This window comes from Protomyctophum bolini, assembly GCF_963924005.1.
Source record: "Protomyctophum bolini genome assembly, chromosome: 5".
Taxonomy (NCBI): Eukaryota; Metazoa; Chordata; class Actinopteri; order Myctophiformes; family Myctophidae; genus Protomyctophum; species Protomyctophum bolini.
Window position 1 is genome coordinate 42,575,497 of NC_137866.1, and position 27,027 is coordinate 42,602,523.

General features: G+C 44.5%; 1 protein-coding gene across 1 annotated transcript in view; it reads left to right on the plus strand.

The window, feature by feature from the left end:
* Window positions 1-22,860, plus strand: part of LOC308315984 (cadherin-4-like) — a 219,800-nt gene extending 196,940 nt beyond the window's left edge. The window contains exons 12-17 of the mRNA XM_080764276.1: window positions 6,262-6,404; window positions 12,108-12,347; window positions 14,056-14,292; window positions 14,911-15,050; window positions 15,576-15,740; window positions 17,182-22,860. Coding sequence (XP_080620402.1) covers window positions 6,262-6,404; window positions 12,108-12,347; window positions 14,056-14,292; window positions 14,911-15,050; window positions 15,576-15,740; window positions 17,182-17,388 — 1,132 coding nt within the window. The 3' untranslated portion in view covers window positions 17,389-22,860. The remainder of the gene's footprint in view (window positions 1-6,261; window positions 6,405-12,107; window positions 12,348-14,055; window positions 14,293-14,910; window positions 15,051-15,575; window positions 15,741-17,181) is intronic.
* Window positions 22,861-27,027: the final 4,167 nt, after the last annotated feature.

Here is a 27,027-nt window from a genome sequence, read left to right on the forward strand (position 1 = left end):
TCTCAAAGGCTGCAAAGATTATGAGCCAGTCTAGCACTCTGAGTAGCAAGGTTAAGAGGGTTAATTAAGAGTACTAGATTCTGGGTTAATTAAAGGTGTGTGTATTCCATATAATAAGTGCACACACACACACACACACACTATGAATGCATGCACACACACACGCACGCACACACACACACGCACACACAAACACACACACACACACACACACACACACACACACACACACACACACACACACACACACACACACACACACACACACACACACACACGGCAGACAGAATGTTAAAACTCTGCATTTCAACTGTGAACTAACCTTTACTGTAAATGACCAGCTGACTTCCATCATGCTGTCGACTTAACTATAGATGCACCTGCATAATGGTCACGTGAGTCAAAGTATAGATAATCCCTTTATTGTCATTGTCAAATAAAGTACTCCACTATTGTACAATTTCATGAGTATTGGAAGTAATAGGGGCATGAATAAGGAGTGTTTACAGTATGATATAACTACTATTTAACAGTTTTCACCCGGACTGCTTTGTGCGGTGCACCCCGTCCCTTTATAAGTGACACTTGTCATGTCTCCTGTATGTTTATTCACACTGAGGAAGGCCTGTGGGCCGAAACGATCTGCTGTTGTATGACTTGAACAACAAGACATTGTTAAAGGATCAAAGTGAGTGCTGATAATCTTTTCTTAAAGACTATTTCTGTAACCATAGCCAGTGCAACTGTGCTTGCTGACCAGCAACCAAGCAAGTTGACTAAAGGTCAAGTTATTTATTTCTCAATAATTCAACAAGCCAATAGCAACATGGCAGGCAGTATAAAGCTTGTTCTCTCCTCAGCAGTGAGATGAAAAAATATGAAAATAAGTACAAGGTAAAATTATTTAAAAAATACGGATTAACAAGACAAAGAGTCTAAAAGCTTTGCTAGCAAGACCCTAGAGTCTGTACTGCCCCTGAACAACCAACCGGAGATTTTGGCCTACGGGTGGCGCTAGAAGAAAGGCAATATGAGATCACCAAAGTCCGTAAATATATAGTGCTCTGGAAGCATGAAGGTGAACAGCAAATTCCGTCATTCTGACAGCCTGCATGTTGATGAAATAGATATTTATTTTTCAAGTATGTTAGTATTGGATATATTACGGCTATTTACTTGATATTGATCTCAGAAAAACAGCAGAGTCTCGGATTGCACACACGTCTACGACGTGCAGTTTGTCTTTAAAAGACAGCCCAGATTATTATCCTATTATCCTTATCAACAACTGATGAAGTATCAGGATAGGGTTGGTACAAACAACCCTATCCTGATAGGGTTGGATCCTGGTTGTTGATAACAACTGTGCATGGATGGAGCCAGACAGAACCCTGGGTCGGCGTACAGTATGTGACATTAATAATGCCTCCTACTTCCACCCAAAGCTCAAACTCCACCAGAAACCTTTCCTCCCCGTGTTCTCTGGGGAGAAGATGTAAACACATTTACCAGCTAATTTCACAGTAAATGAGAGTAAATTGGGTGTACATTATAATTTAGGAGGACGCCAGCTGCTCTCTCTCGCTCTCTCTCCTTCTTTCTACTTAATTCACTTTATGCAACCCCCTCCCTTTTCCCCTATCACATTTGCACATTAACTCTCTCTCTCTCTCTCTCTCTCTCTCTCTCACGTGCTCTCTCTCTCGCGTGCTCTCTCTCTCTCTCTCTCTCTCTCTCGCACATACGCGCGCACACAAGCACACACACACACACACACACACACACACACACACACACACGCACGCACGCACGCACGCACGCACGCACGCACGCACGCACACACACACACACACACACACACACACACACACACACTTAGCATCTTAACACACTTTATTTGCTCATTTGAGAGGGACTGTGTAAATGAACGAACAAGGCATTCAAATACAGTAGTATTAGTATGCAAGAATGCAAGTTTTCACCCTGTCCCTGACATGTAACAACAAAAGCAAGATACTGCAGGCTACCACAAGGAACATAAGACAAATACAAAATGTAAAATCTGAATACAAAACAAGTACAGTAAGAGTGTGATTTATCAATAAAACTAGACTTAAATGAGTTTTAAGAACAGGCTAAAGTACCCTACAGTGGCATTTCAATAAAATAATCCTAAATTAGTAAAACAAATATTAATTTATAGTGGATAGCATCGTCACTGGCAGGTGAGCCAATATGTTGCAGCAGTGGCAAGCATGGAATTAATTGTCATAATGACTGAATTGGGATTCAAAATAATTGTCTACTCTAAATTTAAGAAGAGAAATTGAAGACAGACTAAATTGATTGATGTCAAATTCTAGTCACCTGCATATGTAGACAGAGTATGGAATTATTGAATTAGTATGGAATTTCATTTCATACATGAGTATGGAAAACCTGGAAAAGTATGGAAAATGTAAAATAATGTATGGAAAAATATTTATGTTTCCAGACTAGGAATGGCCATTTTGCTTTCATGCTTTCAAGAGAGAGAGAGAGCGGAGGGGGCAGGGACATGCAGAGGGAATTCGAAGGGCAAGGGCTGGAATTTTTTTGTATTAATTTCTACCCAGATTTAAAGGAATATCTCATTTTAAACACTAGGAAATTACCCACCCAGTCTGCCCTGCAGCCCAAATTACTGGTTATCAAAGTAAAATGAGCAGTTGCTTGCTTTGCTGTTATTAATATTAAGTATCACATTTGCTTGATTGCCTAGAAGTGCCTGTCAGTCAGAAAGTGTGTGTGATTGAAAATTGTGAAATGACACTGGACTGAGAGAGAGAGAGAGAGAGAGAGACAGAGAGAGAGGTAACTGTCCCTCGTTCCTGCCTGAGTCGTAACAAATTAGGCTATTTGAAATGAACAGTATAAAACGTATACACATACGTGACATGACAGATCTGTCTCGGACCGGTTGGTTCACGTCACTCGTTTCAGTCGTCGTGCGCATCGCAGCAGTGTAGCTCTCGCTGCTCTCCGCTCGAGATGAATGAATGTCATGTGCTCACTAGTTTCGATTTATATATTTCGACTTCGTTGTGTGCGACGGCGGTTCTGCACACCCAAATAAAAATATATACCGGTAATTAATTGCGCTGAAAACCTTGAAGCATTCCGCCCGCCCCGTGGGTGAAGCCGCGGGACCTGCGGACAACGCGCCGTGCATCACTAGTAGGAGCCCAGTGTATATACCATTACCACATACATATCACTGTATTGTAATCTTTACATCGATCACTGTATCATAATGTTATACGTTAAACAGACCTGAACCCACGGTGAACGCACCAGGGAGGCAATTTGTGTAACTTTGCTCCTGTTTATCAAAAAGTTGACTGCACATTCACGCCGTGTCTAATTATGTTTGGGATCTTCCCATAAAGAGGTAGACGTCTTCATGTAAAATGGATGTTGGAGATGAGTGAGGAAGATTTACGGAAGTCGTAAAAGTGTGGCGGTGGAGAGATGAGTGCAGGTGGTAGTATAGTATGAACCTGACAGGTGCTCATCAGACGGGGTAGCAGGTTGACAGGGGTTCGTTTGAGGGTTGATGTGAGGCAGGGTGGGGGACGGGGAGGGCAGAGTGAGGTATCATCTGTCAGATGCTGCACGTTCAGGTCCACATGGGATTGGAGACACTCGCATATGATTACCCACTGCACCGTGCCTGAGCTGATGCATTTTTCATCCTCGGGGTCATGGGTTTGAAAAATAAATGTTGTATACCACCTCCCTGCTGCTTGCTAACATCACTAAACCTGCCAGCCTTAATCATCCATTCACCCCACGTACTCTCACACACACACACACACACACACACACACACGCACACACACACACACACACACACACACACACACACACACACACACACACACACACACACACACACCGATCCCCAAATGAGACAACCTTCGGTATACAGGTATAGACCTTTTCTCGGGGAGGCAATAAGGAAAGGGAAGGAATAAAAACACTTTTCACACCGTAATGTATGTTAATTAGTTAACACAGGGGGTAAACAAGAAGTGTTTACCTTTCCAACTACACAGAAAGCACTTCATTAAAAGTTAGTCTTGGCCACTGACTGCCAGTCGCCCCACAGCGGTGTTGCTAATGGTGGGTATTTGTAAACAACAACACTGCAGCTGCCTTCCAAAAACCTTGTTCTTGTTCTAATGATCCAATTAGCCCTACCGTGTAATTGAAAGCCACCTGAAACATCTTAACCTTAAAAGTTAATTAAGCGGAAGACAAGACACCTAGACTGGGATCTGGTTCAGCACCCTGCTGACATGCTCCTAACCCACCTGAAGACAAGACACCTAGACTGGGATCTGGTTCAGCACCCTGCTGACATGCTCCTAAGTCCTAACCCACCTGAAGACAAGACACCTAGACTGGCATCTGGTTCAGCACCCTGCTGACATGCTCCTAACCCACCTGAAGGTTTCTTAGAAAGGACAAAAAAAAACAAGACTAATATACTCTGGATCTTCTCTTAAATGACTAGGAAAATTTGCTCGGTCGATGGGTCATTATGTGCTTAATTTACTTCACATACGTTTTATTATATCTGCAATGAGCACTGTTTGGGGGACTAATTAAAGTGCAATGGTGAACGAGAATAGTGTCTTGTACCTTTTTACTTTGTCACATTTCTATTTTTGAGGAGCTTTCAGTTTAGAGAGACAGGGAACCAAGGGCAGAAAAAGGACAACAACATGCGGGTGAAAAAGGAAATAATGCCTTTTCAATTACTGCCAAATTTCAAGTGTCAGGTAAATCCTGCTGAGGATAACAGCCAACACATTCAGTTCAAATTACTGTAACCAGTAACGGTGCGTTCCCCCTCGTTTCTCTTACTACCTTCGCATCCCTCACCCCACTCTGCTGGACATGCTCCAGCCACTCATTTCACAGTCTGACAGTCAGTCAGGGCTCAGCTCACCTCGGGAGTGTATAGGAATATCACCTCTTTGATTCCCTTTCCTGTACACCGCTAGGAACTCAACCACTACCTGCTGGGAAAATCCCTCCCCCCCCTCACTCCACAAACAAAAATTCACCCGCATAAATAATTTAATTGTATATACATATTATGTATTTGTCTATAAGCAGACCTGATCCGTAGCATATATAAATGAGAATGAGATCAAATCCTTTTCGATTTTTTCTGGCAATATGACTTAACAGAATGACTTAGTGGCCCCCTTGCTGACTGTGACTGAATTAAATCAGATGGATGTGGAAACGTCACCTGCATACACACACACACACTGGTATTGCATGTTCATAAATCATAGGTACGCTTGCCGCTGCCTGCAGGGTTGCAGGCGATGGACCCCGAAATGCAAAGGAAATGAGAAAAAAATATGAATAGATGGGTGAGGTGATCTAGGTTCAGAGAGATCATAATTATGGTGAGGGGATACAGAGAGTGTATCGGCGGAAGTGTTGGGCCGGAACATCCGTCAGATGTATTGACCCCAGATATATATACGATATTCTTTCAGCCAATCACAACACTAGTTTGATTCACGGAGAATGTAAACTGATTTCTAAAGCGCCAACGTAGTTTCCTTAAGCTTAAGGTGCAAAAATGCTGCAACTTCCGATACCAAAAAATGCTACACTCTACAGCGTAGGTCTTGTCCAGCGTGGGGGAGGGGTGGTATTCAGAGACATCAGATGGAAATGGAAAGAGCAGATTAAGCACTTCTGGAGAGTGGAGTGAGACGCACATGGACGCACACACACACACACACACAAACACACACACACGCGCACACACACGCGCGCGCACACACACACACACACACACACACACACACACACACACACACACACACACACACACACACACACACACACACACACACACACACACGTACAGTATATGTGCATGAGAACAAAAGATTATGCACACGCATGCATGCACATGGTTGCTGTAGTACTTAACAGAGGAGGTAATTGGCTTCAGTGCGTTATACATGGGGAGTGGAAAATGAGCTGAAATTGACTGTAGTCTGCAGAATCTAGAGTAGAAGTCATGTTAAACTTGAGTGGAGCCGTGAGGTCAGGGTGGGTGGGTTTATGTGTGTGTATGTGTGGGGGGGATGTGTGCTGGTATGTGAGACACATACTGTAGCATGAAAGGAAATGTATTTGGTGTGTTAGTAACTTCTCTATTGATGTGTCCCTGTGCACACTCAGGTATTCAAAGATGAACGACCCTGCAGACTGGTTGGCCATCAACAGAACCAACGGTCAGATCGTTACCACGGCAACCCTGGACCGAGAGTCCATCTATGTCAAAAACAATATCTATGAAGCCACCTTCCTGGCCACAGACAATGGTAAGAAGCCTCTTACAGTGTTCCATTCCACTCCTATACAGGAGTGCTTCTTCTTAATCCTTCTCATTTCCATACAACCTTTATCCTTTCATCTCTGTATGAAAGTGCAGTTCATTAATCAGTGCCAAAACCAAACTCCAGACTGAACTTTGTGTGTCTGTAGAACCATGGAGGACATGGAGTCTGGGCTCGCTGGCTCTGGTTCAGAGAGAAGTACAGCTGGCTTAGAGCTGGCAGCCATGAATCCATACTGATCCTTAGCTTAGCCGAGCACAAACTCAATCAGTTTATTTTTTCTCAAGCGAGAAGCATCTGCTTTTTCCCCCCCTCCAAGAGCGTCTTATCACTGACGCACAGTGCACTGGTGTGTTTACCTCGAGTTGGGATGGGTGTGAATCACCACTGACAGTCAGATTGTGTGTGTGTGTGTGTGTGTGTGTGTGTGTGTGTGTGTGTGTGTGTGTGTGTGTGTGTGTGTGTGTGTGTGTGTGTGTGTGTGTGTGTGTGTGTGTGTGTGTGTGTGTGTGTGTGTGTGTGTGTGTGTGTGTGTGCGTGCGTGCGTGTGTGTGCACGTGTGTGAGTGTGACATCACAAATGTGTTTGCATACATGCGTTTAGCTGTCATTTACAATTACCCCCCCTCTCTCTCCTTCATTATCCCTCCTTTAAGTCCGCCTGTTTTTCTCAATATGAAAGTGATGTGTCTGAGGAGTCTCCCGTGTGTTCCATTTAAGACCCCTTCCAATTTTCGGTGACTGCATTGTTTATTTCTCCCTCTCAAATGTTTTCAAAAAATTCACGAGAGCAACGTGTTGGTGTAAATTACACTCCGTGTTTGTTTATGTTTGCGCGTCATGTTTGCCACGGCACAGAATCAAGCAGCGCAGCAGGTGGCCTGTTTTCCAGCCTGATTGAGCCGCGTTCCGTGAATGTGTTTTGTCACGTCGCCGCTCAGTCTGGAACGTCTCCCACTGTATCTCCAAGGTATAGGCGGGACATGCCAAAACTGAGAAACCGACTTGAAGCTTCTGATTGGTCTGTGGAGCAGATTGGGACAAAAACATTTTTTTTTATCCCACGATTTTGTAACCCATTTTTCACCCCTGTGTCAATTATCTAATGTGATCCTGGGCTCTACACACCCTCCGCCAACCTGGGGAGAGCAACGGACTTGAACTCATGCTTCCTTCATGCCTGAGTGTCCAAGTTGCTCCTTTACACCTGACAGGGGGGAGTTTCCCTGGTTGGACGTAGCGCGTGGAAGGAACACGTTATTCCAACCAGTTCCTTTCCCCTCCATCAGGCGCCCCGGCTGGCCAGGGGGAGGCAGTTTAGAGACCAGGATTACTGCATGTTTTTGTGAGGGTACCTACCCTAGGGGACACCAGTTTGACATCATATCAACTGCTGTTGCCCTGCAAACGTCCCCTTATTATTTTCATTAGCATTTTTGAGTGGTGCTATAGCCACTCCTATACGCAGCTATGTGTGTCCCTATACATGTCCCTGTGTGCGAGCACGGACAGCTGAAACACCTTGCTAATACCACTGGATGGCACTGTTGAGCAGCATCACACACGCACGCACACACACACACACACACACACACACACACACACACACACACACACACACACACACACACACACACACAAAGGCCAGGGAGGAGGGCTTGTACAGTACAGTATACTACAGCACGAGTACAGTACAGCACCACGCACTTCAGACTGATTTGATTTTTCTTGTACTACTGAGTGCCGGCCCTGAGCAATGTGGTGCCCTAGGCAGGATTTTTCGTGATGCCCCCTTGTGTTCTAAAGCACTGTGTTTTGTTTTTTTTGCTTGGTGGATGCCCCCCCTCCCCTCATGATGCCCTAGGCAACTGCCTGTTCTGCCTGATGGGAGGGCCGGCCCTCTGAAACTGATATAGTGGACTACTGAGTCAAATAGAGTTTACTTTTTACCGTAGGTTTTTCTCTTGAGTCTCGAACTGGTGCTAACTTTTTCAACAGTGAGAAAATAATGGACAGAGTGGCGCTGGCTGATGATGAAAATACCCTAACCCTATACTCTGATTCGTTGGAACAACATCCAATCAGCAACAACGTCGCTACGTAATGGGTTACGTTATGAAATACGAGTCAAACAGGAGGCTGGCCATAGGCCAGACTGATATACCGGAGTGACAAAACTAAATCACGGAACGCATGCGGAAAATCAGGCCGGAAACTAGCCTAGCGCAGCAGGTGCTCTGAGCTTTTGATTAGGTATTGAGCTCATCGGTCATTATCCAGAAATAACACAACAGTGATTGGCCAATCAGAGTGTGTGTGTGTGTGTGTGTGTGTGTGTGTGTGTGTGTGTGTGTGTGTGTGTGTGTGTGTGTGTGTGTGTGTGTGTGTGTGTGTGTGTGTGTGTGTGTGTGTGTGTGTGTGTGTGTGTGTGTGTGTGTGTGCGCTGCCGGAGTAGGTGGATGGATTATGACAGCTCCGTTCCGCTGCTCTGTCGATCCGTTCGGTATCCACGCTCCACCGCCGCGACTGCCGGTAAACTGCCGGGGGGGAGGGGCGGCATGTGCTGGGGGATTATGTCACTCCACTGCCGCTCCATCTCGTGGCCGCCGCTTCACGCAGCAACCACCGGGAAACTGCCAGTAACAGCCGTGGCGCTGCCGGGAGAAGGGGCGGCAGCTGCCGGGGGAAACTAGGGGTGCTATGACACTCGACTGCCGCTCGCTTCCCCGGCAGTGCGTTAGGTCCGACATGCGTTGCGTCGTGCTTGTGGTTATGGTTAGGGTAAGGGCTTGGCGTAGAGTGTCGGACTGATGCCGCCGAGAAATACTGGCGCCTGCCACAGGTGTTTTATGCAGCTGATGCCATGCGTTGCGTCATGCCTCCGGCTATGGTTAGGTGTAGGGTTTGGGGTAGAGCGTCGGACTGATGCCGCCGAGAAATACTACCGACTGCGAGAGGAGGGACAGAGCAGAGATACATACAGGGTGGTGATGTGACTGAGAGAGGAGGGACAGAGCAGAGATACATACAGGGTGGTGAGGGACAGAGCAGAGATACATACAGGGTGGTGAGGGACAGAGCAGAGATACATACAGGGTGGTGAGGGACAGAGCAGAGATACATACAGGGTGGTGAGGGACAGAGCAGAGATACATACAGGGTGGTGAGGGACAGAGCAGAGATACATATAGGGTGGTGAGGGACAGAGCAGAGATACATACAGGGTGGTGAGGGACAGAGCAGAGATACATACAGGGTGGTGAGGGACAGAGCAGAGATACATACAGGGTGGTGATGTGACTGAGAGGAGGGACAGAGCAGAGATACATACAGGGTGGTGAGGGACAGAGCAGAGATACATACAGGGTGGTGAGGGACAGAGCAGAGATACATACAGGGTGGTGAGGGACAGAGCAGAGATACATACAGGTGGACAGTCTGAGAAGGAGACATATTATCACGTTCCTGCACCATCTGCCTTACACCTACAGCACACACACCTACTGTATGTTGTTGTTTTGTCTTCTAAGAACATAAGCTACCTTTTCAAATTGCTCAGCTGCCACCAATAAGAGAAACTTAATACAAATCCTTTCCATGAATTTACACAAACATAATTATTTATTTAGCTTGTTAAAAAGCTTGTTAAGCCCACATAATTCTCCTATCAGCTGTAGCAAGCTGCTTCTGCATGTCCTCGAACAAACTGGAGAATACAGAGCTCCCTAAGAGAGTGTGTGCTTGCGTGTGTGCGTGTGTGCGCGTGTGTGTGTGTGTGTGTGTGTGTGTGTGTGTGTGTGTGTGTGTGTGTGTGTGTGTGTGTGTGTGTGTGTGTGTGTTTTCCGGCATGCAACCTGGAGAACCAAGATCAATACCTGATCCAGTGATGTGGAATAACAGGATGATTGACAATAGCCACCCCCTGACCCCCACTCCTAACCCCCCCTCCCTCCCCCCTCTCTCTCTCTTCCTCCAAAATAAATCTTGCTCTGTTGCCATGTTTATTTGGTGGATACGAATATGTCGGCTTTGCATAAATCTTTGTAAATTACAGTTCTTGTCTCAGCCACACGGTGGCATCTTGGGGTAGTTCCCCTCTAGCATTGGCTTGGTGGGGCGTGGTGGGGAAATGATTCTTAATTTGGGGCAGCCAAGGGTTGCCAACCACTGACACGCTCAATGAACAGCTCTGCCGCTCACACTGCTCATGAGTCTCTTTCTTTTTTCCACAGCTGTCCTTTTTCCATCACACACACACACACACACACACACACACACACACACACACACACACACACACTAGCTTGCTCTCTCAATGGTGTGTTTTATTCTGTATTATTATATCCCCGGAAAGCTGATACTGATGTTGTTTTTCTGTCTAATCACTGCAACTATAGCTTCGAGATGTGTGTGCGTGTGCCTTCACGTTGTATGCATGTGTTCACTGGCACGGAAGAGTGAACTGTCCCAGAAAGTATGATGGAAGTGATAAAACAGCAGACAGCCTTCCTGTAGGACCATCTCATTGTATCCTATATTCAGATAGGCCTTCCTGTAGGACCATCTCATTGTATCCTATATTCAGATAGGCCATCCTGTAGGACCATCTCATTGTATCCTATATTCAGATAGGCCATCCTGTAGGACCATCTCATTGTATCCTATATTCAAATGGCCTAATAGTATAAATATAATATTTTACCGCTTTTGTTTACATACTAGTAGCGCTCGTTGGCTGTGTTTGTTTGGTTAGCAAACAGGATAGCCATAGCCACATGATTGACACAATGCCGTCTGCTTTCCTACTATTCTGATTGGTTGGTATGAACCAATCACCGAAGACTGCCTCTTTGGCAACGCCCATCCCAGAAACGGCTGTAGATGGGAGGGCGTTCAGACTGAATAATGGAGTGAAACGAAATTAAAATTCAGGCTGAGTGTCAGGCTAGGGCGGGTGGGCAGTGGGCACCTTAAAGTATATAGGCTACTCTAAGGTAGGCACCCACTGTCGTTACAGGAACCCTCCGCCACTGTGGCAGACACAACAGAAACTTTGTGAAATGCACATACTGTACATGGAGATTTTCGACTTGTCAGACAACAATAAATGAACATTTATGGAGATGCAAATCTCGGGTCAAATGTGATCGGTCGGACCGACAGTGCAAGATACTGACTGGTCCTCTCGTGTTGAAAAATCACCACCCAGACACAGACTTGTTTTATTATGTTACAGTCATCATTACTGAACCTCTGTGCCTCTCTGGGTGTTTGGGTGTGCTGTGTATTGCTGACAGAGTGGGAAAAGGGTTTGATTTGGTCGCATAAGGGGAAGAGCAGAGGTGGAAAACAGAAATGTCGGAAGTATTTCTGTCAAAAACAGAAAGTCTCCTCTGGCCTCTCTCTTCCATCTCTCTCATTTGACAAATACAAACTCTCTGCTTCCATCTGGAGCAGAGCTTCTCGTTCACTACAGGTTTGTATTGACTGCACTGTTTTCTCTGCCCTACTCTTCCCTCTCCTCTCTGTTCCTGCTCTTCATCTCATCCACCCGTCCAACCATTATTGTCCTTCTCCCTGTCTGCCTTCGCTTGGCCGTCTCATTCTCTCCGCTTCCTTCTCCATCAATCCCTTCCATTGTGTTCTTGTGGACCTCATATTCTCCTCCTGCTCTCGTTCATGCTTCCAGGCTCTCCTGCGGCCAGCGGGACGGGAACTCTGCAGATATACCTGATAGATATTAATGACAACCCCCCGGCGCTGGTACCCAAGGAGGCTCAGATCTGTGAGCGGGTGAACAGGAATGCCAACGGGGTCAACATCACGGCCGTCGACGCCGACATCGAGCCCAACGCTGGACCCTTCGTCTTCGAGCTGCCCAGCTTCCCCTCCAGCGCTCGGCGTAACTGGACCATAACCCGGATCAACGGTGAGGAGAGGTCGTAGGCAGAGGATCATGGCTGTACTTATAGGGATGGGTATCGTTGGGATTTTTGTGAATCCGGTACCGACTCCGGTTCTGCTTATCGATTCCGGGTTCCTATAATGGTTCCCTAATTCGGTTCCAAATGGTACAAAATAACTTATTATAATGTTTATTTAAAATAATAGGTCAACGTTGTATTCCTATTTATTGCGATAGTCAATTTAATTCAAAGCGTGTTAACGACTCCCACAAACTGATTACCCTGTACGCTACGATGATAGCTTCGGATGACCAACCTTTTCCTAGGCAGACAGTAAATGTTCTCTTATAGCGAGAATCACACAGCATACCTCAAAAGAAAGCTTAACTTGTCCACTCCAATTTGAAAAAAGTATTGATTTTACCATCTTCCATTCTGGAGATATGTACCTTTATGTAACACCTGCTTTTGTTAAGACATGTCATGTTAAGACATGTCATGAATAGAGTAACATATTAACATTTATTCAAACGTACGTTGAGGATAAGAGTGACAACACATTTTGACAATAACTAAAGAAAGCCTATCTCAGACTGAGGAGCACTACAAGTCTGCAACACATATTTGCTCTATATGTGCGTGTGTACAATTCAAACTGTAGAATTGGTTATTGTCACGGACAGAAGTGAGTCTTTCCTTTTCCATGTGATTCCTTCTTTCCTTTTCCAACTGCGTGCATTGGGAGTGCAGACAGAGCAATTAATTAGCGACTCTGTAGCCTACAGCTGTGAGACTCTTGAGCCTTTGATGTGCGAGCGGCCGTTCGCTGATCACTCAGCTGTGTGTTATTGTCTTACTGATTGACTGGCTGAAGAGTAACTGTTATCCCCCAAATGATCCCCCCACCCCCCACGTTCCCCTGTCAATGCTGCATAGAGAGAGAGAGAGAGAGAGAGAGAGATACGCTCGCACACGCAGCTACTCTACACCAGTGTTTCACCGGATTTAGCTGTTAAATAAATAAATAATTAGCGTGTGACAGCGCACGTCTGTAGGAACCGATAGTTAGAACCGAAATTGAATTGTTGTAATGGATAACCATGAGTACGCATGCATGTTCGGTTCGGTACCTGCTTGGTCCAGAGGTTTGGGACCCACCCCTAGCTGCACTAGTACCAGATACTCAGACCAGAACAGATCTGTAGCGCTGCAATCCTTTCATAGGCATACAGTAGCTTGTGGAAGAAAGTAGAAGTGTGCGTGCAATTTTCAGGAACACCAGGTCTAAGGGAGATGCCACAAACGTATAACTCCAATGCCATAGTTTAGTATTAAATACAGTACATAGTTCCGGCAGACGTGCCGCCTTCAGCGATGACAACTGAATGTCTCTCCGTTCTTTTTCATCCTATAGACGATAGCTTTTCAGCCAAAAAGTGTACTTTCATGAAGCATCGCCTCTGAGTGAGGAGTGTTTATCTTTGTCTTACACCGAAGCATTTATTGTAGCTGTGACACAGTTTCCCCAGAATAATAACTGACATGCCAGTTGTTGATTTAATACCAGATGACCATTGTTTGAATAAATGTGTCTTATGTGTTATTTTCATCAATAGCAACTCTCTCTCTCTCTGTCTCTCTCTCTCTCTCTCTCTCTCTCTCTCTCTCTCTCTCTCTCTCTCTCTCTCTCTCTCTCTCTCTCTCTCTCTCTCTCTCTCTCTCTCGTCACAGGGGACTATGCCCGTTTGGGTTTGAGGTACCAGGTGTATTTGGAGCCGGGGATGTACGAGGTCCCTGTAGTCGTGTCGGACTCGGGGAACCCTCCCCTGTCCAACAGGTCTATCATCAGGTTGAAGGTGTGCCCCTGCGATGAGAACGGAGACTGTACCACCCTGGGGGCTGTGGCTGCAGCCGGGCTGGGCACTGGAGCCATCATTTCTATACTTATCTGCATCATCATTCTTCTCAGTAAGTAAACATGCACGCACGCACACACGCACGCATGCACGCACGCACGCACATTCACTTGCAGCCATAATGTCAGAGTTGCCAGTGATTTTCTTTGTTTGGCATCTCTCCCAAGCAGTGTGTTGGGAGACGTCATAAAACATTCAGCAGGTTGTAACATAAACAGTACAGTGGTTTGTATTATAAATGAATGCCTCGGTGGTTGAAATCCTCTCCTGCATCTGTTGACATACAAGTCTTTGTGTGTTAGGGTAAATATCTGCTATATGTCTTGGAAACACATTATGCTGCTTGGTATTGTTATTCCCATGTGTTGCAGGACTCATGCACTTTTAAAACAGATTTGAGATTCATGTACAACCGCACCTGCAGCTGTACTGCTTTCCAGCTGAATATGAAACTTGATGTGCGTGCGTGCGTGCGTGCGTGCGTACGTGTGCGTGCGTGCGTGCGTGCGTGCGTGCGTGCGTGCGTGTGTTCGTGCGTACGTACGTACGTGTGTGTGTGTGTGTGTGTGTGTGTGTGTGTGTGATTGAGGGGTGGTAGCCCAGTATGATGGTGTTTTGTAGCAGTGTGGACCACCTGGTTGAAGTTAAACATGATGGCTGTGTCCTACAGGTATGGTGCTTCTGTTCGTGGTGTGGATGAAGCGCAGAGAAAAGGAGAGGCAGACGAAGCAGCTTCTCATCGATCCTGAGGACGACGTCCGAGATAACATCCTGAAATACGACGAGGAGGGAGGAGGCGAGGAGGACCAGGTGAGTGCACTGACATGATGTAACACCTGGGTACACACTCCTCGTTAGGAACACCTGGGTACACACTCCTCGTTAGGAACACCTGGGTACACACTCCTCGTTAGGAACACCTGGGTACACACTCCTCATTGGAACACCTGGGTACACACTCCTCGTTAGGAACACCTGGGTACACACTCCTCGTTGGAACACCTGGGTACACACTCCTCGTTGGAACACCTGGGTACACACTCCTCGTTGGAACACCTGGGTACACATTTACAATGTAGACATGTAGTAGACTCCTGCAAATTACAAAGTGAAGAGAAATTAACCCATGTCAGTCAACACCAGGGGTGGGTGGATGAATTACAGTGGCAGGTATGTGCTACAAACTAACTAGGAGCACAAGTAGACCTTAAACCTTACATTATATCTAAATAACATACTTGTGTACACAACATGCCTAGCATCTATCTAAATGACATATCTACAGTAGCATCTGTCTCAACAAGCAACACTGATCCAGCTGTTTCCCTGTGACAGGACTATGACCTGAGCCAGCTTCAGCAGCCAGACTCTCTGGAACACATCATCAGTAAGCCTCCAGGTGTCCGCAGGGTGGACGAACGCCCCATCATCCCTGAGTCACAGTATCCCATCAGGCCTCTCATCCCCCACCCTGGAGACATAGGAGACTTCATCCATGAGGTGAGCTTCATAATGTGGCCACACGCTCATTCTAATTCCCCTAAGCTAAACCTCCAGCGACAGGTAAAATAATCCCTTGAATCAGGAAATGTCCTCACAAAGCTGTAAGAAACACGCACGTACCAAAACATTCATAAATATCACAGTAGTTTCAGAGTCGTCAGTATTTCTCCATGCGCTCTTTTATGTGTTTAATGTAATTACGATTTGTTGGATGCTGTTCAATCTGCAAGCCCAAGTATGCTGGTTGAGTTGTGTTCTTCATGACAACTGTTACAGTATCACAGCACACACACACACACACACACACACACACACACACACACGCACGCACGCACACACACACGCGCGCGCACACATACACACACACACACACACACACACACACACACACACACACACACGCACACGCACACGCACACACACACACAATCTTGATACACTCATGCAAGAAAACGCTGATTGACAGGCTCGTGACTGTTCATTCACACTCCAAGTGTTGGCAGCTGTTCAGCTTGATCCACCACCCACCTTTCTCTCTCTCTCTCTCTCTCGCCCTCTCATGCTCTCTGTCTCTCTCTGTCACAAACACCTGATGTTTCTCCAGCAGCCTGGTAAAAACTCATGCACAACAAACACATGGTGTTTTGGCCACCCACTACATCCCCGAGGGGGTGGAGTGGAGTGGAGGCAAGTGGATGAAATGTCTATTCATGGAACAGCATCGACATGGTTTCCTCAACTGTATCCTGTCCTTCGCTTTTTGTGTTTTGTGTTTTTCCCCCTTCTTTTCTTTCTCAACAGCGACAGGGCTCTAAGGACGGCATTGTCGGTTGGTCTGTTTTCCGCTCATCTGCCACTTTGCTCCCAGATATTATCTAGAAGACCTTGCTCGCCAGAGTGTGCTTGAAACTTCCTCTAGTGCCACCATGGCCTTTCCTCTAGTGCCACCATGGCCTTTCCTCTACTGCCACTGCCAGCCTTTGGCCAAAATGTCCATTTGCACACTGATTGATTGGATACGATTGGTAGCCCGACCTGAAACGTTATTTTCTGTTTACCAAAGAGCTGGAGATACAGGGAGACTCGTCCTCTTACTGTTACTCTATCACTTTCCCTACCTTTAATACCTAGAATGCATGCACCCCATACCAATTCTGCCTCTAAAAACCCTACTTTGAACGTGTCAGATACTGAAATCCAAATATACGGACATAAAAGGGACACAGACTGACGGGAACCCCCGACAAGGCGTACAATGGATAATTGGTTGGGGCATCTTAAAAGCAGGCATCATTTCCGAGTCGGTCGGTGCCCAACCTGGTGTAGTAATTCAAAATACGCCTTCAATGCATCTTTCCTTTTAACTTCATTGCATTCTTGTGTCTCATAGCCTGGTGGATACTGACGGCTGTGTTCCTTTCTCTCTGTGCTGTCCAAGGGTCTACGAGCAGCGGACAACGACCCCACGGCCCCTCCCTACGACTCCCTGCTGGTGTTCGACTACGAGGGCGGCGGCTCCACCGCCGGCTCCGTCAGCTCCCTCAACTCCTCCAGCACAGGAGACCAAGACTATGACTACCTCAACGACTGGGGCCCCCGCTTCAAAAAGCTGGCGGACATGTATGGAGGAGGCGACGACGATTAAACTCTGTGCTCCAACACACACACACACATACGTACACACACACATACGTACACGTGCAGACACGAACACACACACCTCTGCCCTGTCAGCTGGCCTGCCATGCTCTATCTCCCCCAACAAATCAGGGCTGTTCCTGAACACACATAATGAAACATTCACACACTGAAAAACTAACTGACCAACCGACCAATCAAATGATCTGCCACAGTGGACCGTGCCGAGAGGCAGTTCTGGATGCCATTTCTTAGCCTTCTCTCCAGCTCTAAAACTGTCCCAGACTGAGAATAGAGCTTTGGACGGCAGGTACTTTGTTGCTTTTTTTGTGCTTTTTTTTTGTTTTTTATGTTTTTATGTGAGACGCAGGTGTTAGCTGTGTGTCCGATGTAATGTTCATTGGAGTTTGAGCTTCTGTTTTCCACACTCCCCTTAAGATGTGAGCCATTTTACTGTTGATAAGGGTTCACAAGTCTTTCTTCACCAAAAGCCCTGTTCTTCTCGTTTGTGCAGATACAGTACGTGTACGTTAGGCTCCGCTGCTTGCTTTGTCTGACGAGAAGAAAAGACAGAAACAATTCTGAAATGTAAGTCCTTCCTGCGTGGAAGGCCTTAGCTCAGTCTTTCTTGAACTTGAATTACTTAGAACAGAAGCACTGTTGTTAAAGAAGTGCCTTCAGTGGTGCGTATCTTGCAGACTCCTGCTAACTCAGGATTGGTTGCCATTTTCTGGGCTTACCTGCCCACCATATCCCCTGACCCTTTAACTTGGACGTTCCCTTGTCATTTGTGTTTTCTGCAGAGCCGTGGTAGCCATGGCACATGTTGGTGCTGCTTTTGGAGGCATCACTGACATAATATGAGGGTGTTCTGTTTAGACATACTGTACATAAGCCAACAATGGCTCATTGTAAGTTACAGACAAATCATTTATTTTTGGAGTCTGGCACATCTGAGCTCCTATATCATAGCCAACTTGAATGTGATCTAATCACAGGAATGGAACAACATTGGAGAATAATATATACTGTAGTACAGTATGTGTCCTTGTGGCTTTGATTGCACTTGTTACTTTTGAGCTGTTTCGCACCTACTGTAACACTTGTGTTGCTGATATATGACGGTTATTTAACCCATTCTGAGATCAGATTCTAAAAATGTCTTCTACATCCCGACAGTTTTCTGAAAAAGCTATGTTTCTATGTCAGTGGTTCTTTGATTTTTCAAAAAATAGTAAAAAATAAACATTTAGATTACATCAAACACTTCTTCTAGGGTTACGGCGGGGCTCCACCGGGCGCGTGTGACGCGTGTGGCGCAGGTTCAAAAAACTAACCGGGGCAATTTGAAAGCAGTCACCGAACGCAGCGCAACGCAGGCAGTGGAGCCACCCTTCATTGATTAAAAAGGGAACATTCCCTGACGGTGACGGAGACGCGACGCTGACGCACCCAGTGGAGCCCCGGCGTTACATACTGAATTGCGTGAGCCATATCGTTTAATCGTGTTTGCGTTCATGTGCAATGTTATTTTCTCTTTTCTTCAGTGTGTTATGACAAACTTTTGACGTACAATCTCTGTTGCCAGTCCCTGTCATAGTAAGGAAGAGAGCTGAGCCTCAGCCAGGGACTTGGCAACACTCACAATCTGTCTCCTTTCAGACGGCTCTTCATTCATCTGAAAATGTTTGCCAGTACAGAGAAGTAGAGTGAGGAACACTCCCCGAAAGAACTACAAACTTCATGAAAAAGACTGTGAGATCTGCTCTTTGAAGATCTGCACAGAGCTATGGATAACATATGGCTTTGCTGATGCCACTAAAAATGCTAAAAACACTGGCACTGGTGATTGAATTAAATCAATAATACCTGGCACACAAAGAGTTGACTAAAAGGAATCACATTACCCAAGAGACTTCTTAATCATATTTCATTCTACTGGAATTCATATTTAAAAAAACATATATAGTCTTGCTGTTAAATTATTTAAATATGCAAAACGTTTAACAGGGAATATTAGGAGATTCCATTCCGATTGTTTATGTGCCCATTGGACTGCTTTTTAAATGTTAGCTCTAGTGTTTCTAGAGAATGTGATTTCTACTGACAGCTCCTCAACGCTGGGTGCTAGGAGTGCCTCCGCTTGTGGGTTGGATAGGAAATGGTCAGGGTTGTGTGTTTAATCCCCCTTCCAGATCCTCTCTATTAATTAAGGGGTTGATGAATCCCCGGAAGTAATCTCCATGACATTGACGACTCCGAGTGAGCCGCCACAAAGTCCTTGATGAGAGGTGAAACCGCTCTGCTTTCCCCTAACTGCCTTTCAGCTGCTCATCGCCTTGTACGAGATACCTAGTGACGCTCAGAAAGTCTGACAAGATGATGTCGACACACTCTACTAGAGCCGGGAAAGTAAATTCAGCAATTATTTTTCATCACGATTGGTATCAATATTGGTATTATATACAGTTATTTTGTCACATTATGGCTAATGAAACACAAGTGAACAAATACAAATCCCAACGAATTGCAACATCGTGATCTTATCTAATAATTGCCTTGTAATAATTGTAATAATTCCTTGTTGATTCCCACCCCCGGCCCGTCACATTGTCCTGAGGTGAAAGGCAAACAGAGTGGTATCAGCGCAGACAAGGGAAGGATTGCTGATTTTAACAGGACAGGACAGTTATATCATTGATTCACAGACTAATGTCTGCAACTCGTGAGGCAGAAACTGACAGTGAGGTTTTGGTCTTTCAGTAGCCTACAGCCTACATGGCTATCCACTGGATAAGGTCTTATATTTTGTCACGAGTCTTACTTACTCTTTGTTCAACACAGTTTAGTAGAATCTCACATTCTGTTATTTAGGATTATTTTTGTCAAATGATTGTTGTATAGGTTTGTTTTTTGTGTTTTTATATGATTTCTACGCTCTTTTCTCCCCACTCAGATCGTGTTGTCGTCAATCAATACTCAGCAAGGTACAGTTCACCACTGAAAGCCACGTGCATTTATTAGGAACTACGAGATTTCTATATGAGCTTATGGCCATAATTGTGTGTGTATATGCCGCAGTTCAAGGCTGGCTTCCCTATGGAGTAAAGAAATGTTGCTGCCCCATCATGTGAAACCAACATTTACTGTATTATCCCACCACATTCACCCTTCTAGGCCTTATTGTATGTGAGTGTTCTATGAGCGCCCTGCTGCCACAGATGCACTATTGATTCATAAATGCTTTATGTTCCCTAAACACTTAGACGTCAGACCTGACAGGGGGTCCAGCAGTAAAGCAGATTTGCACATTTGAGGCAAATGACAGTTTCACGGCCCCTTTCACATAATATCGCTCTTGTTAATACTTGTCATTGGTTAAATATGTATATAACCCTCTGACAGAACATGCCGTTTCTATTTTGGGCATAATAGACAAAAATGTTCACAGATTTGTCAAAGATTTTCAAGAATAGTGAAAGGAGCAGACCTATGAAGTTCAATGCATCGCATACTGTAACGTGAGCTTGTAGATCAGCTATTCTCACTACTTTTGCATGACACTATTATATAAAAATGGGCATTCATTGTGGAAAAAACAAAAGATTATATGTGGAGATAAATGTGATCTGCCCCACAGCGACGATATACAGAATGACACAATGCCGTGATAGTGAATGTTATGATTGAATATCTGTGATAAGGAAGCAGCAAGTCCATTGATGGACTCAATTCACCACTTAAACACTATTCTTAGTAAAACTGACCTCCGTTACAACTGTACTGGACCGCTTTTTTCTGTCTACACCAAATCTCTTCACCAAAAATAGCCGATCAGCTATTTCTGGTGAATGTCCCCCCCCCTCCCCAGAATAGGCATACTGGGATTCAAATGTTTAAACCTAACCCCAAATGCAACTGGGGATGCAAAGTGAAGGAAAAGTGATTGATCAGTTCTCGCTCTGTGCGGTTGACATTTCTATGACAATCCATAGGGCGGCGCTAGCACGAGGCTGGATAATGACGGTATAACTGCTGCATTTCATACCTTCCTTGTGACATGTCCCAAAGTTTAGCTTTTAATAACATTTAATCCAACGCTTCACCGCCGATGACGGAGATCTCCGTCATGCCGTCTTTTCAGTGGGTCTATGATTGATCGCGCTCTTCGCCCACATATGCATGGTTCTATAGGGTGCCAGGCGACCATGGCCCCTAACTAAAGCAAAACAAAATGGTTATACAAAATGTATGTTTTTGGTGAAAGAACGGATCGTGTGGGACTTCAACACAGCCACGTGTTACTTCTGGTTCACGTCCTGGGGACCAGTTGACCTTCAGAATAAGGGCCAGCACTGAAAAGACTGTGGCAGTTAACTGTCTTACAACTGTTTATAGGCGTGCCTGGCCCCTCCACCCAGTCAGCTTCCCCTTTTGACGGGTTGAAAGTTATTATATTCTTTGATCTCACCGCAATGCAATCGCTTAGCTCATGCAGCGAGCGTGCTTAAACACCCATTACGATTGATTGACACTGGAACCAAGGTACACACTACAAGCGTTACTTCCATAATCTTCTTGTTCTCATTATCTCTGATTATACCGATTGAAATTTTCAAATCAGCTAAGTTGGTTTGGTCAATAAATGATTGAATATTTAATAATATGAATAATATTATGAATATGAATATTCTTCATTTACAATGGAAGTCTTTGGGACTCTCTCTCTCTATGGCTCTGGTGTTAGCCTGAACAGACAATTAGTCTCACTTCAGTGGAGATTCACATGAAGCGCTCAAGCAGCAATTAGAAAGGAGTTCTGCAATGGCCGAGACCACTACATTGTAAGATCCTGAGTGTTCATTTAATTGTGTGCGTGTGTAATGTATATGGATATTAAATTGGCACTGATGATTTTACTGTGTAAGAAAAGCAGCAGGGTCAAATTCGAGGTGCCCGGATATTGCTCAAGTTTGAGTGTACATAATGTAGTAATTGCTTGAAACTAAACTGATCAAGTTGGCAAAATGCAACTGTACAATTTGAGCTTTTATTTGCATGTGTCTTTTTTTATAATGGACAGAAGAGTTCTATAACAATAACCATACAATGTTTTAAAATGTGTTGCAGCCCGCATGACCGAGGCTGCAGCCAGAATGAATTCTGGTGTACCATACTCACATAGATTCGAAAGAAGGAAAGGTAAAAAAAGAAAGAAAATTGAATCATTGCACAGTTATCAAGACAAAACACTTTTTTGTAAAACTGTCAACAGCACAAATATTTTGTATTGTTCTTTGTACCATTTTGTAAGAAAAGTGAAGAAAATGTAAATAAAAAGGGGGGTCTGTTTAAGCGTGTTTCTAGTGCCACTGCTATTTCCAAATACGTTAACGTATATATTATGCAGCCTTGCAGATCAAACTTGTAATATAGAAGCTCAGCTGATGATTCTCCGTCAGCACCCTGTGTTATGAATAAAGTTTCCCCTCCTTCTGAGACCGCTGCCTCCTGGCTCCTCAATCTGTCACTGATTTCTGTATGGGAAGTTTTGGTTCACAAGGAGTCTTTTGTGAATGTTGCCTGTATCTGATTGCGTAACCACTTGAGCCCTACAAGCTCAGAAGCTTGTAAAGATTGCCTATTTTGAGTGTGTGCGTGCGTGCTGTGTGTGTGTGTGTGTGTGGGGGGGGGGTATTATACATTTGAAACATGTCTGATGCCAGGGTTAATGTGTGGTGACACTTTAAAATAATAAAACACCCGACAAGGCATCATGCTTTTGTTCATTGTTACATTTCAGAGGGGTCCGTTACAAAGAAAATCTTAAACGCATGTATCAGGTTAGTTAAGACCATAAAGCAGTGATACTCAACCTCAGGCCCGCGGGCCACATCAGGCCCGCGGGACCATTATGACTGGCCCACCAATGAAAATCTAAAAAAAAGAAGAAAAAAAAAATCTGGAAAATGAAATAAAAATAAATAAATCTGAATGAAGTTATCTTTAATTACATTATTATAAGTAATACTATTAGAGTTGTACTATTACTCGAACGAAAATAAAAACATATACTGTGTATCCCTATTCCCTGACATAATTTTATAGCTAAACGGACAGAATTCTATTTTATTTGAATGATGAAACCCAGCTGCCATTAATAGTTGGAAATGGAAATTGCGGAAATTGCGGAAATGGAAATTGCGGAAATTGTAATTGCGGAAATTGCGGAAATGGTGGAAATGGAAATTGCGGAAATTGCGGAAATGCGGAAATGGAAATTGCGGAAATTGCGGAAATTGCGGAAATGGTGGAAATGGAAATTGAGGAAATTGCAGAAATGGAAATTGCGGAAATGGTAATTGCGGAAATGGTAATTGCGGAAATTGCGGAAATTGCTCTTCACTTATAGCTATCTATTTTCAGGTAGATTGTTTTATTTTACTCAGTCAGCCATATCACTACTCATTTTTTTTCATGAAAAAGGTCATAGCTGGGTAATCTATTTTCAGGCAAATTGTGTTTATTGTATTTTATTTTACTCAGCCATAACAATTTATTTTCTGTTAACCAACTTGCTGGCTGGCAGGCAGGCAGACAGCTACTCATAGACAGGCAGACAGACAGACAGCTACTCATGGATAATTGGACAGGCAGGCAGTCAGACAGCTACTCATAGACAGGCAGACAGACAGCTACTCATGGAGAATTGGACAGGCAGGCAGACAGCTACTCATGGACAATTGGACAGGCAGGAAGGCAGACAGCTACTCATAGACAGACAGACAGCTACTCATGGACAATTGGACAGGCAGGAAGGCAGACAGCTACTCATAGACAATTGGGCAGGCAGGCAGACAGCTACTCATAGACAGACAGACAGCTACTCATGGCCCACAGGTAAATCCTTTTGAGTATCCCTGCCATAAAGTAATGCCATGCTAAAGAATGTAGTTAAAAAATATTTAAAAAAAGGTCATTCTATCAGGTTGACAAAAACCTCAGATGATACTGATCATGATACTGACCTGATACTGACATTATACTGACCACGATGATACTGAAGAGATACTGACCTGATACCGACATAATGTAATGCCATGCTAAAGAATGTAGTTAAAAAATATTAAAAAAAAAGTCATTCTATCAGGTTGACAAAAACCTCAGATGATACTGATCATGATACTGACCTGATACTGACATTATACTGACCACGATGATACTGAAGAGATACTGACCTGATACCGACATAATGTAATGCCATGCTAAAGAATGTAGTTAAAAAATATTAAAAAAAAAGTCATTCTATCAGGTTGACAAAAACCTCAGATGATACTGATCATGATACTGACCTGATACTGACATTATACTGACCACGATGATACTGAAGAGATACTGACCTGATACCGACATAATGTAATGCCATGCTAAAGAATGTAGTTAAAAAATATTAAAAAAAAAGTCATTCTATCAGGTTGACAAAAACCTCAGATGATACTGATCATGATACTGACCTGATACTGACATTATACTGACCACGATGATACTGAAGAGATACTGACCTGATACCGACATAATACTGCCATGATACTTACCATTGTACCACTGACCATGATACTGACATGATCTGCATTTGAAACTGCAGGAGAGAACATACCGGTACTTATTTTAGCTGCAGGGAGTTGAACTACATTTTGATTAGCTGCCCTGGCAGAGCAGCTAGAGGCGGCGGCCCCAAGCCGTGTATCGAGTAACACTCACCTTGATAAGAGTGAGTGTTCAAAACTGCATGATAACTGGATCACAAGAACGCAATGGCCAGATGCCAGACTTGAGAGTAGGGGGGGGGGGGGGGGGGAGTGCTTGTTAGCAGGGAACAGAATGAAGAATGGATTTCTGACAACCTTGATAGAAATGCAGTCACCCTCCCGACCCGGAGTTATATACGCCCACAGCCGTGCTTTGTATCAACAAACAAGTACTTCTTTTTTTAAATCCACGTGGTGGATAAAATGACCATGGACATTTTGTTTGAGAAATATCATCTAACAGTCCATTGTGGGAATTATGTGAGAAAAGGATTTGCTTCTATGAACTTCGGTTAATGTGTTATCTGTCCGCATAGCATTCTGGCCTCTCCGAGGCACGGTGAAGTCAGTTATAGTCGAATAAATATTTTAGCAATAACAAGTGGCGGGTGTGTCATATTTTCCCTCCATAAACACTTGATCTGCTACTTTAACCCATTCTGACCTGAGATCAGATTCATACGAGGTTTCCATGGGACACACACTGATCTGATTAACCCATTCTGACCTGAGATCAGATTCTAAAAATGTCAGTCGTTCTTCGAATTTTTCAAAAATAGCAGACCTACAAGCTCGTATCGCGCCACTCGGTGGCGCGATATGAGCTTGTAGATCTGCTATTTTTCAATAGCTAAAGCATAACATGATGCCAACACCAAAATGGGTGCCCGGTCAGAATGGGTTAAGTGTGACATTTGGAGCGACCTCTGGCGAGAGGTACCAGAGAAATAATCACAGTTTCATGATTAGCACGATATTACACTTACTGTACATTTATTCACAAAAAACTATGGATATATAAAATCATATCTAATATCTAAATTAGAGATTGTATTATATTTTCGACACTACATTTTTTTGTTGGCTTTTTTTTTAGCAGCTGCTGCCTTTCAAAAACACAAATTATATCGTTTATATTGCCACATAATACATACACAATATGGAAATACAAATAATGGCACTGAAAGTGCCATCCCTCCTACAGTATTCATCCCAACGCGTTCCAGGTTATTCACAGCCACAGGCGGTTTGAACACAGGAAACACGTATAGCAGGGATCAATTAGTGCTGACCTGGCAGTCCAGAGTGAGATGAGATGATGACCTCCAGGTGTGCTTTAGCGCCGCAGGTCAATGAACCAACAGCAGACTTCATCTCCTCATCGATTGGCTGCCAGTCTGTCAATGTGCGGTCAGACAGCATCACCCGGGCCTGCTCCCAGAACACTGTCTGTCAGGGACCATCCGTGCTAACATGCATGCACACACACATTATGCTCTTCTTGTTGCTCTTTATCTCTCTTTCCCTCACACACGCACACGCACGCACGCACGCACACACACACACACACACACACACACACACACACACACACACACACACACACACACACACACACACACACACACACACACACACACAGTCCTCTCATATCTGACAGAAAAAAAGAAAGAAAAACAGAATCAATACAACCCGCTAGAACAGTCGGATCCAATATTCCCACCTACAATAAATGTGTTGCTAAAGTTTGGAGTTGCCCATGAGTTAAATATACACAGCAAAACAACTAGTCTGACTCGATGAGTCCTTATGCTATCAGCACTGTGCACCGTGTAGCATTTTGACCCTTCATTGATTATACATGTGGATGGTTTCCAATTTGTATCGATCACAAAAAGCTACTTTATTTCCCCCCTACTGCCAATAAAGACTTTAACAGTTGCAGAGTCAATGCGGAGTCAAAGGTCAACCTCACAATAATTCCAAAACTATCATAAAAGGAGTCCTACAAATTCTGCATGATCAATATCTGTTACTGTTTTATCTGTTGCTATTTT